We start from the raw sequence: 12,980 nt of genomic DNA on the forward strand, positions 1-12,980 counted from the left end.
ATAAAGGGAAATGTTCAGTGATGTCACAGCTGGGTTTAATGATAAGTTCATAGCACCCACTGATCCAGTGCTTTAGACCTCACTGGGAGTAATTATCATTTAGGCAGGTGCCTGCTGCCTCCTCCTGCCATGAAGACACGCTTTGCCAGACCTGTGATCCTGGCCCAGAGGCTAGTGGTAGACACGTGGAAAGAAGGGAGTCATGTTTACTTTACATGCACTGTGAAAGATACTGGGAAAGTTTGTCTTTCACACACACACACATTATATATATATATATATATATATATATATATATATATATATATATATATATATATATATATATATATATATATATATATATATATATATATATATATATATATATATTGGAGTACAGCAAACTTGGTATTGTTCATTGCCTCAAAAACTCAATTCCTCCATCTATCAACTCGACACAAAACCAATGTTTGGAAGGTTTAGGTTGAGAAAAAGAGTGAGGAATGTATGCTATTTTCATGTGAACTGCTCCTCTGATCTTGGTAACTGCATGCCTCCCCTCCTCCTGCACCCTTACTGCACTAAACTTTCTTCTCTCTCTCAACCATATTCTGTTCACCTCTTTAATTCTCAATCATTCATCTCTCTTTTTTGGTAAACTCTGGAACTCCCTTCCTGCTTCTGTGCTTTCTCTTTCCTATGACTTGAATTCTTTCAAGAGGGAGGTTTCAACACTTTTAATTTTAATTTTTGATGACCACTTTTGACTCTGTTCAGAGACCAGCACCAGAGTGGGCCTTTTCTCTTATTATATTTTTGTTGCTCTTGGCTGGTGCCCCTCCTACATGAAAGAAAAATGCAAACCTTTTGTTTCACTCTAGATTACTTTTAAATTGCTTATTTAAACCAATTTACATATAATTATAAGGAATAAATAAACAAAGTAAATAAAACACCCTTAGAAAACAATAAAACTCCCAAAAAAAAACAATAAAACCCTATAAAAAACAGTGGGTTGGGTCTTTCTTTAAACCAGGGTTTTTCTAACCCTGTTGAAAATGCCAGAAATTTATGGTGTATCATATACCCACACTCAGTGCCACTGCTGTGAATTTATAGCTGCAACTTAAAAAAATTCTAGCTGTTTCTTAACTGAACTTGAGAAATAACACACTGCATGCACTTCAAATCTTACTCAAGCCTGTGGATGTGTACAGTAAGTAGCCACATGACAAGACACTCCAGAAGCACAATGACTTGTGATTTTTGAGTAATGAATTTGATGTGGGATTGTGCCTGGAGCCTTGCTTCAGGGAATACCACACACTTCTTCACTTCTAAAGTGAATCAGTACTGCTTGTTAAAAAATATTCCCTACCATCTTTACACTATTAAGGATTTTTCAGAACAATAAAAAAATTGGAAAATAGCTGGCAGCATGGGCACCATGTTTAAAATGACCAGCACTGCACAGCTTAAAGGCCAATCCAATAAAACCTATTATATAAAAAAGATTCCTATATATATTAACATATATATATTCTTCCTTGATGGTGGGAGTATGTCGGAAATGTACAATATTTGACAAAATATTATACTAATGTGCTGATGAGCAATTCCTAATATCACACTGTAAATTTAAATATATTACAGGGCACACATTAATTAGTTATGATCTGGGGTCATAAAATACTGGAGCCGCCTAATATAAACAGGCACATACCTGTGATCATGATCAGATCTGCATTCAATACCTGCTTACCAACTCTCTTCTACTCCACTCCAACACACAGACATCTTTAGCTAAGTACCTACAATGTACTCAGGCCTATAGTACAGTTAGGTTACTTAGTGGCACCCATGTCTGCCCAGCCCAAGGTAAATTCATTCACAGTGGAACCTCGGTTCTTGAACTTAATTTGTTCATGAATGTCATTCAAAATCCAAAATGTTTGGAAACCAAAACTATTTTCACAATGAAAATCAATGTAAATGGACTAATCCATTCCCGGACACTCATCTACCTGGTCTTACCAGCTTATGACAGTCGCTCCCACTGCTAAGATAGCTGCTCCACATCTCCAGCTCAGAAATTATTTATCCAGAAAGGATGTACTGAATGACACAGAACTCTTCAGATATTGTTTAGACCACGCAGACATTTTCTTTCTCAATGATCTAGTGAGGGAGGCATTACAGAGTGGCAAAGAGAGGCACAACCGACTCACCGCCAAAATTAATGTGATCATAACACTTAGACATCCTGCTGCTGGAAAAAGCTACTGGGAAAATGCAGCTGAAGTAGTGATGGCATTGTTGGTAATCAAGAGACCCACAGGTGGCTTGGGATTACTGACCCAACCAAACCCTGTTTCTTTACATCAAGGCTCTTGAACAGGATCACATTTACCTTATTTCAAAGACTGAATTACTGTCTTACCCACTGTCTCTCTCCTCCAAATATATCAAACAAAGGAAATATTTATAGAATCTATAAATTAATAATAAACAGCAGTTTTTGCCATGCCTTTTAGTATCTGAAATCAGGTATCTTTGAGAACCGAATTTTGGTGTGGCAGCCAAAGCATTATGAGTTCAAAATTTAGTTTGAAAATTGATTTGTTCAAAAAGGGAGGCGTTTGGTAACCAAGGCTCCACTGTATGATCCAGGATTCTACCAATATTCCTTAGTAACCCAAAACCTCTTCCCTTCCAAAACCCTCAGAGAGATAGCCACCTCACAACTAAGTCAGTACACAAGTCAATCAATAATCACAAATCATACTCACTAAAGATTATGTCCCATCTATTTCTGAATGGAAAATGCTGGTGCAGTTTTGAACAATAGAGAAGCAGCCTGAAGGGAATGTGGCATTGTCTCAAAAACTGATTTACCACATTATTAAGTAATTGCACAGTGAGGCAGAGAAACTTCAAATGACTTAGTCCTTCCTGCATCTCTTCAATCATGTTCATGGGCTGTTGGGAACATTTTGGCCAGTCTATTGACAGCTCCTGCAACTGGAAGAAAAAAGTACTATCAGAAAATGTGCATCTATATCTATATCCATATCTATTTAATAATTTCTTTTAAGGTTATCAATTTTAGTACCAAGACAAATATGCATATGAATCCAAATTAATCCAGTAACATCTATGGAGTTAGTACAATGGAAATCTTTACAAAACTTCTGCAATGAAAATCTTTACACGAATACACAATTTCATTTCCAACCATAGGTTCACCAAATAAAAGTGTGAACTAAAATAAAAATAAACAAAATAATAAATTTAACATGCTCCAAGCAAACACTGGAGACTACAACTCTCTTTATTCCAAAGAATTTAGTAAAAGGGTACCCCACAAACAGCAAAGAAATATGAACCCACTGGCAGGCCAGCAGTAAGCAGGCTGTGCAGCTGCTTGAAGGTTAAGGAAATGCCTCGCAAGTGAAGGGACTTCAAGTTCTTCATTCTGGCAATGGTGTCAAAGGGAGGCCTGAACCAGTAGACAGCATCCATATCTAATCTATGTACCATATAACACCTATTTTTAGGTCTCAGCAAGATCTTCAAGTCTTCTTGGGAGCATGAGTATGCTTGTCGTAAGTCTAAGTGTCTGAAACAGAAAGGGACACATAAAATAATTGGATTCAACAAAGAGCACAAAATTCTCAAAACCAAGTTTCTATAATATGAAGTTCAGTGCCATATTAATCTAGTGTACTACAATTTCACTTTTTATACTGCAGAAGAAAAAGAAAAAAAACTAAATATATATAAAGACTAAACAAAAAACATATCATCACTCCCTAAGGACAGAATAAAAAAGTGTTAGTGTAGGAGCTTCTATCTACATCCTGGAGGAAAATCTAAACTCATTTTGATGTAATAAAGATGTAAAATGAAATTATACAGTAACTGTTCAGGAGGTAAGCAAAAGTTGGACAGATTTTTTGGTACAACAGTGTTACTGGCATCTCTTACATGTTTTTATGGGTGAAAACAGCTGTAAAAGTAATTTAGAATTTTGCTCATTCCTTGCTTTCTTTCTTCCCTTCTGCCAACATAGTCCTCTTCTTCCTCATTATATATCCATACAGGTGCATCATTCAACTTAGTAAAAAACAGTTAACTCTTTGACGGCAAATGACAATATAAAGCTAGTTATTTAAGTCACCCTTCATTATTTCACATAGAAAATAAAGAAATTAGACAGTGAGCAAGTAGGTAGCCAAAAGTTGGAGAGATTTTTGGTACAATAAATGCCTTAATTCATATTGCTAATTTGCTTCCTGACAACTATTGCATGTTTTATGGGTGAAAAAAATTTAAAAGTCATTTAGAATTTTGCTCATTCCTTCCACAAAACTACCTATCCATCATTTACAATTAATGGACTGACTGATTCTCAATTCTTTATTTTATATTCTTGGAAAAAAAAATTTTTGGATCCAACTCTGCCTTACTAGCTACCTTTATGATGTAGTTGTTCTCAGCTGTTTTCATTAACTTCCAAACAATTCAAATCACTTCATTACACTGAGGCATTAAGTCTCCTTGTCCTGCCTTTAATCTGTTATTCATACCCTATTTCCTTGAGTAAAGGTTGATCTCAAGAAAAGATAATATATGGTATACCACATATATAGGATGACAACCTATATGAAGGGCAGCAACATCTAACATCTACCTAACAAAAAATCTATTAACCTTAGAGTGTTATGCTGGCATTGGAATAACAAGTTATAGTATTAAATCACCACATTTTATAGGAATATAAGCACAGAGAGAGAGAGAGAGAGAGAGAGAGAGAGAGAGAGAGAGAGAGAGAGAGAGAGAGAGAGAGAGAGAGAGAGAGAGAGAGAGAGAGAGAGAGAGAGAGAGAGAGAGAGAGAGAGAGAGAGAGAGAGAGAGAATTTTGGTTTATGTTGTGATTTGTATATAAATTATTGTTATATTAAAGGATAATTAAGGTTAATATAGTACAAACTAAGTATTAGTTACTATTATAAATAAATTGGGATATAAATGTGAGTGGTGGGATATAAATGTGAGTGGAAGGCAAAATGCTTTTGTTTCTGACATGGCGAATTGTGAACCAAGCTCAACCCCTTCAGTCGGGAGCAGTCGCCAGTCAGCCGCCTTACAAATAGTGGAGGGCAGGAAGTGATAACTCAGGTATTCAAGGAACTGGCTCCCTGGGGAGCAAGGGGGCAGAACTATTGGAACTGGTTCTGGAACTGGTTCTGCAGGGAATCGGTAGAGAGCGGCTGGTGAATACACAAGTCTCAGAACTGCCAGCTCACTGCTTGGCAATTACCAGGGTGTAGCGGTTCCAGAATTGGTTCAGCGGGGAATCGGCAGAGTGCTGATGAATACCAGTCTCAAAACCACCAGTGTGCTGCTTGGTGGTTATCACGGTGTAGCAGTTCCAGGACTCATCTAGAATACTGGCGGTGATGATTACCAAGTGGTGACTCCCGGTCCCGAGAGACCAAGACTCTGGGTTGGATAGTGAATGGGTGCACCATTTAGTTGATATTTACTCTCATCTCACACGGGATTTGTTCAATATACATGCTTGTGTTTATATCAACTCGCATATTCAGTGGGATATCTAGTGCGGAGGTGTTTCATGTTTGATGTAATTCCATTGCATTTCAGTTTGTCTTTACAGACTTAAGCATATGATACATCAGACAACCGGAACTGACCTAATTCGCTTCGATGTCAATGTTTTGTTAAACTGACTAAGTTTAAGAGTGATAAATGTTCCTCTAACACCGCAAATTTGGATATAATCTCAATATGTGCACCTCTAACGTGCTGCCCTTGAAAAATCTTTGGTGCCTGAAAAATGTTACATTACATTTCAAGACAGGAAGGATTACAAAACAATCAACAATATAAGATATATATATCTATAGAGATAAGGTTTTTATTTACTCATGAAGACAAAGGTCACAGCCTCCCCTTTGCTTGGCAATCTTAACTCTTATAACACATCACCAGAAGTGCACCAATATATATGTACATATGTATGTATATATGTATATATGTATGTGTGTGTGTGTGTGTGTGTGTGTATATATATATATATATATATATATATATATATATATATATATATATATATATATATATATATATATATATATATATATGTATATATATGTATATGTATATATACATGTATATATGTATATGTATATATATATGTATATATATATATATATATATATATATATATATATATATATATATATATATATATATATATATATATATATATATATATATATATATATATATATATATATATCCTATGATATGATGTCATGGGGTATCTACCAATCAAAGAACAAAAAAACATTATGTTTATGGCAACACTAAACAGGTGCCTCCTGTTGGCTAACATGAACAAAATATCTTCATATTATTCAAGCAATTTCTTTGAGTACTAAACGCGAACACTTATTCATATTTTATTGTATTAACCTACTTTGTTCATTAGCAGATATCATTTGCAAGACTTCCTAAATAATGTTAATGATTAGATGCATATTTTAAACACTACATAAATGTTGTATCTACCATCAGTACTCATTTGGAACCATTAAGCCAGAATCAGCTCCAAGACTCGGAACTGGTTCCTAGTGACACCTGGCGGAACAGCCGGAACCAGTTCCAGAACTGGTTCCCACCTCACCCTACTTTCAAGTCATATCTCTGCCACACTATAGTCCTCACTTGTAAATTTCCCTAAGTTGTTAAGAATTTAGAAGCCCAGAAACCTGCACAGCAGCAAATAGTGTCTTTGGTACAAAAACACGACCAACCTTAGAACCAGTAATACCAACCCAGTTGGCCCGAACTACAGCTAAGACTATGTGTTTCTGTGTTAGCTGGGAGATCATATGGTGAGTGTGAAGGTCAGAAAAGTTTCCACATTATCAGAGTTTAGGTGCCCCAAGTGAGGAAGACAGGCTTTGTTGTTGTCAGGTTCAAGAGGCTTCGTGCTTCACGTCGCATGACCCAGACATAATAACACAACCGAAACTCATTCCGCAAATTCATAGATGTGAAATAAGGACCTTTTCCACATCATGGCCCCAGAGTTCAAACATTTGACAATGATCAAAGATCAAAATAGGTTCTAAAATAGCCTCACAAATTAACGTTATTTCTTCTGAGCATCAGTGATTTAATCCAGTAAACCAGGCCTTAGGGACATAACAGAATACATTAAAGGCATAATTAATCAAATAAAAGCCACTGTTCCTCTGAGGTTGTTGTAGTGAAAATAGAACCTGAAAATATCATGACATGTGGCAAGGGATGACATGCACTTGATCTGAATTGATAGAAATATGTGTCTCACTGCATCAGATAATTCATAAACCAAAAACTGATGGATAAGACATTAAGTGCTTTCAGGACAAATAACTAAACTAAGCTCAAACTGGAACAATCAATAACCCATTGAGTTCAGCTGAAACGGGGGTTACAATAAATAAACAGGGGGTGAATAGGCATCTGTTTAAATAACAACTTAAAATTTTATCCACAAACATGTCTATCAAAATTTTATGTAAATCTTTGGCAACAAAACAAGGTTGGCTAACAAGAACTATCAGAGAAGGTAATGAGCTAACAGGCAGTGACCAATTAACCATAGCTAAATTACAAATGGCAATAGAATCAACAAAGGAAAAAATGAAATAGCTACCAGGCTACTTTTAATCAAACAGAACCTAAATCAACAACTGAGGAGGAGGAGGAAGGCTATGAACAATTAATGTTAGACTATGAACAAGAAATAATTTATAGTGAACAGTTAACTAAATCTAAAGAGAAATTAGAGTTATTGAGAAGTAATTCAACTAGCATCATTCCTCCCAATCCTATAGTAAGAGGCCAACCTAACATAACCCTGCCAGCCATAACTTTATCAGAATTTCCAGGAAACATCACGGAATGGCCCTCATTCTGGGATAAATACAAGAGATTAATCCATCAAAGACAAGACATTGCAAAAATAAATAAATTCTCCTACCTAATAAGCCAACTAAAGGGTACTGTCTACCTAAAAGTTTCTGATATAGACATTACTGAAGAAAATTATGACATTGCTATCAAATTGGTCAGGGAGAATTATGATGATAAGGAAAAAATAACCACTAAATTGGTCTACAAAGTCCTAGACTTACCATCCCCTAACCATAATTATAAGGATTTACAACTTTTTAGGATAAATGTAAATAGCATATTAGAATCTCTAAAAACAAATAATAATATTGAGGATGCAGCTTGGTTCATAAACATCATTATACAAAGGAAGCTAAATGTCATTCCAAAGGAAGCTAAATAAGAAAACCCTAGGAAATGTTGTATTTAAAATACTGAAACAGCCACTTCCCATTCAAGGAAATGGATGAATCAGTGCTAGAAATTTGTAAAAATATGAGCAATGATGATGCATCCAAACCAAATAAATCAGATTCTAATAAAAATCACCAAGAATGAGTGAACAAGACTCCACCCTATGAAATGAAAGCAAGTGAATCCAAAACTATGGTCTGACTATTTTGAATTGAGCGTTTAGGTGTTGCCCTTTCCCGGGATTCCCTGGCCTGCGGCACTGCCACACTTATACCAAAACATACCTCGTGTCAGGCACTTCCTACCTCAAAATTAAATGGTGCTGTAATATATATATACAATGTGATGCTCTAAATAAGGCAAGTTAGTGTATATATGTTTTTTTTAATGATTGTTACTGCCAGAGAGAGAGAGAGAGAGAGAGAGAGAGAGAGAGAGAGAGAGAGAGAACACTGAGGATGGTAATAGATGGGATAAGGAGAAGATATTTTGCTGACCTGACGAATTTAGCCTCCGCCCGGTTAATAGAGGTCAGATAGAGACTTCAAAGACTCCACACAAGAAACACATGTAGGGGACAAGCAACTCTGCCCTGCCCTGGGGCAGAAGTAAGTATACTATAGAGGGGAGCGGACATCGTGAATGAGCGTCTCGCATTAAGAGTGATCTCCAATCTACAGGGGTTAAATGACCCGCCAACACGTGAGTGTCTTGACTACAACATACTCAGTGTAACATACCTATATGTCCTGCTTTGTGTAAGAGCGTACAGTAGCACAATTTGTAATCTTATTCTGTAAGACTGATACTGTTAAGCTACCAATGTGTGCAGTAACGTAAATCTATAAACCTATTCCATAAGGCTGAGACTGTTAAGTTATCCTTACATATTTGTCTTTAAGAGAATTTGCTCGTGTCCCCAGGTTTTGACCGATTCAATCAATACATTGAGTCAGCATGAAACGGGTCTTATTTTCCTGCACTGATCACCCAAAGAAAGTGGCGATAACAATGATACTCACATTGTTTTTTTGCAAACCCCTTAATATTTGGCAACATTTCCTCCAGGCATCGTCATATCTCCATGGGTCACCGGGTGAGGTTACATGGTCAGAATGACCATGTTAATCCATGATCATTTTCTCCTACGCTGCCAGCCAGGATAAAAGCCACCTCTCCCGCTCGCTCTCGTCACTTCCACAGGCAAGATAAAGAGCTTATTTACTCAGTAAATAAGTATTTTTTGGAAGAAAAGGCTACTTGACCCCTCGATAGCTGTTGCCTGAACAGCAAAAGCCACCAACATGCTTTGACTTTTATCTCGATGGTGGTGTAGAAAAAGTTGTGACTAAAGAATAAAAATATAACACGATAGTTTAAGGGAATATTATACCTGACAGAAAACCTATCGCATTTAAACAAAACTCACAACAGAGAGAGAGAGAGAGAGAGAAGAGAGAGAAGAGAGAGAGAGAGAGAGAGAGAGAGAGAGAGAGAGAGAGAGAGAGGAGAGAGAGAGAGAGAGAGACGAGAGAGGAGAGAGGGAGAGAGAGAGAGAGAGAGAGAGAGAGTGGGGGGAAGACAGCTTGAATGACTGACAGGCAGATTTTTTTCTCAAATTCTAATAATTCACAGGCAAGTATACATCTCTGATAGAAATGAATTTGCATGAAATGTATATTGTATATGCCGACAGAGAGAGAGAGAGAGAGAGAGAGAGAGAGAGAGAGAGAGAGAGAGAGAGAGAGAGAGAGAGAGAGAGAGAGAGAGAGAGAGAGAGAGAGAGAGAGAGAGAGAGAGAGAGAGAGAGAGAGAGAGAGAGAGAGAGAGAGAGAGAGAGAGAGAGAGAGAGAGAGAGTGGTGTGTGAGGAGCGAGGTTATCAGCGACAAAGGCTCTAATCTGATAACTGGCCCAGTATGAGGTTTGGGTGCACTGCAGAAGGGAGAATCTCTGGAGAGAACAACGACTAATTGCTCAATTCAAAATGGTTAGACCTTAACTATGGCCCACTGAATAAAACTAAGCCAAGTTATGGAGCCAGAGACAATAAGTACCTTCTCAACCACTGTGAATAAGAAAACAGAGGTACCACCCCATACTAACTACAACAAGACCTAAAAAGCCAACATATGTGAAATCTGCGTTTTGTCCTGAACAACATAATTCAGTACTCTGTGGCAATTATAAAGGGGTAGAGGGGAGGGTAAATAGACTTGAAAAATTAGGAAGGTGTACATTATGTTTAAGTGAAGCACACCAAATAAAGGACTATAAAACTAACCTGCATATGTGCCCTATATGTAAGAAAGGTGTACATCATGTTGCTCTATGTGAGGTAATAGGGTATGAAACTAAAATAACCCCCTCACATAATAAGACTAATAATAACTAGCCCATCTCTCCTGCAGCAGTTCCAAAAGCAGAAGTAGACATTAGTAGTCAAATATGACTAATGAAGGCCAAGGTGCTGTTTAACACAGGAGCACAGAAGTCTTATAAGCAAGGAAATTGTAATAGCTTTAAACCTACCAAAAACAGGACAAGCTCAATCAAAAATTTCAGGTTTCCTAACTTATGTATGGGGTGTAACTTATGTAACTTATGTATGGGGTAACCTCTGTTTTCTTATTCACAGTGGTTGAGAAGGTACTTATTGTCTCTGGCTCCATAACTTGGCTTAGTTTTATTCAGTGGGCCATAGTTATGGAGGAGGCAGTAGACACCTGCCGAAAAGATAATTACTCCCGGTGAGTTCTAATGCACTGTTCAGGGGGTGCTGTAAACTTATCATTAAATCCAGCTGTGACCTCACTAAACATTTCTCTTTGTGTCTCACAACACAAGGGGGCAGTAACAGCCTGCCCTCTAAAGACAACTCTCTTCCTCCACACAAAACTACAAGCACCTAATAACACACACACCTTTCACTCAAAAATTTTTTAAATCATCATGGCGACTCCTACACCAGCCTCGGAGTCCCCATCTGGGGAGGGGACCATAAATGTCCCCAGGTCGGACTGCCTTTCTGTCGACAACCCTAAGTGTCTTGACACCCCCCTCAACTTTTCTTCATTAACTTCTGCAACATTCACGGTCTAAGATCTAATTTTCAATCTGTAGAACACCACCTCTCCTCTTCTAAACCTCATCTTCTTTTCCTCACTGAAACTCAGGTGTCTGAGGCAACTGACAGTAGCCACTTTTCTGTTCCCTCCTACTTTCTATCCTCATTTTCGATCCAAAGCTGGATGCTGCGTTTATGTGCGCAATGACTTAACCTGCTCTCATGCCCACGCTCTTGAATCTTCAGAGTTTTCCACCATCTGGCTACGACTACAGAGTCACTCTCATACTAAATTTATCTGTGCTGTATACCACTCACCTAACTCCTCTGACTATAAGAAATTCTTTGACTACTTAACTTCCAAAGTGGAGCACATTCTGACCCTCTTCCCTTCTGCAGAAATCTCCATTCTTGGAGACTTCAATGTTCACCACCAGCTTTGGCTTTCCTCTCCCTTCACTGACCATCCTGGTGAACTAGCTTACAACTTTGCTATCCTCCATGACCTAGAGCAATTGGTGCAACACCCTACTCGTATTCCTGACCGTCTTGGAGATACGCCCAACATTCTTGACCTTTTCCTGACCTCTAATCCTTCTGCTTATGCTGTCACCTTTTCTTCTCCATTGGGCTCCTCCGATCACAATCTCTTATCTGTATCTTGTCCTATCGCTCCAATCCCTCCTCAGGATCCCCCTAAGCGAAGGTGCCTCTGGCATTTTGCCTCTGCAGGTTGCGGGGACCTGAGGAGATATTTTGTTGATTTTCCTTGGAATGACTACTGCTTCCGTGTCAGAGACCCATCTTTGTGTGCTGAGCGCATAACAGAGGTGATAGTGTCTGGCATGGAGGCGTACATTCCTCACTCTTTTTCTCGTCCTAAACCTTCTAAACCTTGGTTTAACAGCTTGTTCTCGTGCTATACATGATAGAGGGGTGGCCCACAAAAGGTACTTAAGCCTTCCATCACCAGAATCTCATGCACTTTATATTTCTGCCCGAAACCATGCCAAGTCTGTTCTCCAACTAGCCAAAAACTCCTTCATTAACAGAAAGTGTCAAAACCTTTCAAGATCTAACTCCCCTTGTGACTTCTGGCATCTAGCCAAATATATCTCCAATAACTTTGCTTCTTCTTCTTTCCTTCCTCTATTTCTACCAGATGGCACCACTGCTATCACATCTATTTCTAAAGCTGAACTCTTCGCTCAAACCTTTGCTAAAAACTCTACCTTGGACGATTCTGGGCTTGTTCCTTCCTCTCCTCCACCTTCTGACTATTTCATGCTACCTATTAAAATTCTTCGCAATGATGTTTTCCATGCCCTCGCTGGCCTAAACCCTTGGAAGGCTTATGGACCTGATGGGGTCCCTCCTCTCCTATTATTCTCCGAAACTGTGCCTCCGTGCTTGCACCTTGCCTAGTCAAACTCTTTCAGCTTTGTCTGTCAACATCTACCTTTCCTTCTTGCTGGAAGTTTGCCTACATTCAACCTGTTCCTAAAAAGGGTGACCGTTCTAATCCCTCAAACTACCATCCTATTGCTT

General features: G+C 38.1%; 1 protein-coding gene across 9 annotated transcripts in view; it reads right to left on the minus strand.

Annotated features, from left to right (window-relative positions):
- LOC135115173 (uncharacterized) overlaps positions 1–12,980 on the minus strand; it is a 156,340-nt gene that overhangs the window by 115,786 nt on the left and 27,574 nt on the right. For all 9 annotated transcript variants that reach the window (XR_010275839.1, XM_064031664.1, XM_064031663.1 and 6 more), the window contains 2 exons: positions 3,373–3,601; positions 2,772–3,003 (listed from right to left, as the gene is read on the minus strand). Coding sequence is in view for 8 of the 9 variants with exons in the window: in XM_064031664.1 (XP_063887734.1) it covers positions 2,772–3,003; positions 3,373–3,601 (461 nt within the window). In the remaining variant the exon portion in view is untranslated. The remainder of the gene's footprint in view (positions 1–2,771; positions 3,004–3,372; positions 3,602–12,980) is intronic.

Source organism: Scylla paramamosain, chromosome 29, assembly GCF_035594125.1.
Source record: "Scylla paramamosain isolate STU-SP2022 chromosome 29, ASM3559412v1, whole genome shotgun sequence".
Lineage (NCBI taxonomy): Eukaryota > Metazoa > Arthropoda > Malacostraca > Decapoda > Portunidae > Scylla > Scylla paramamosain.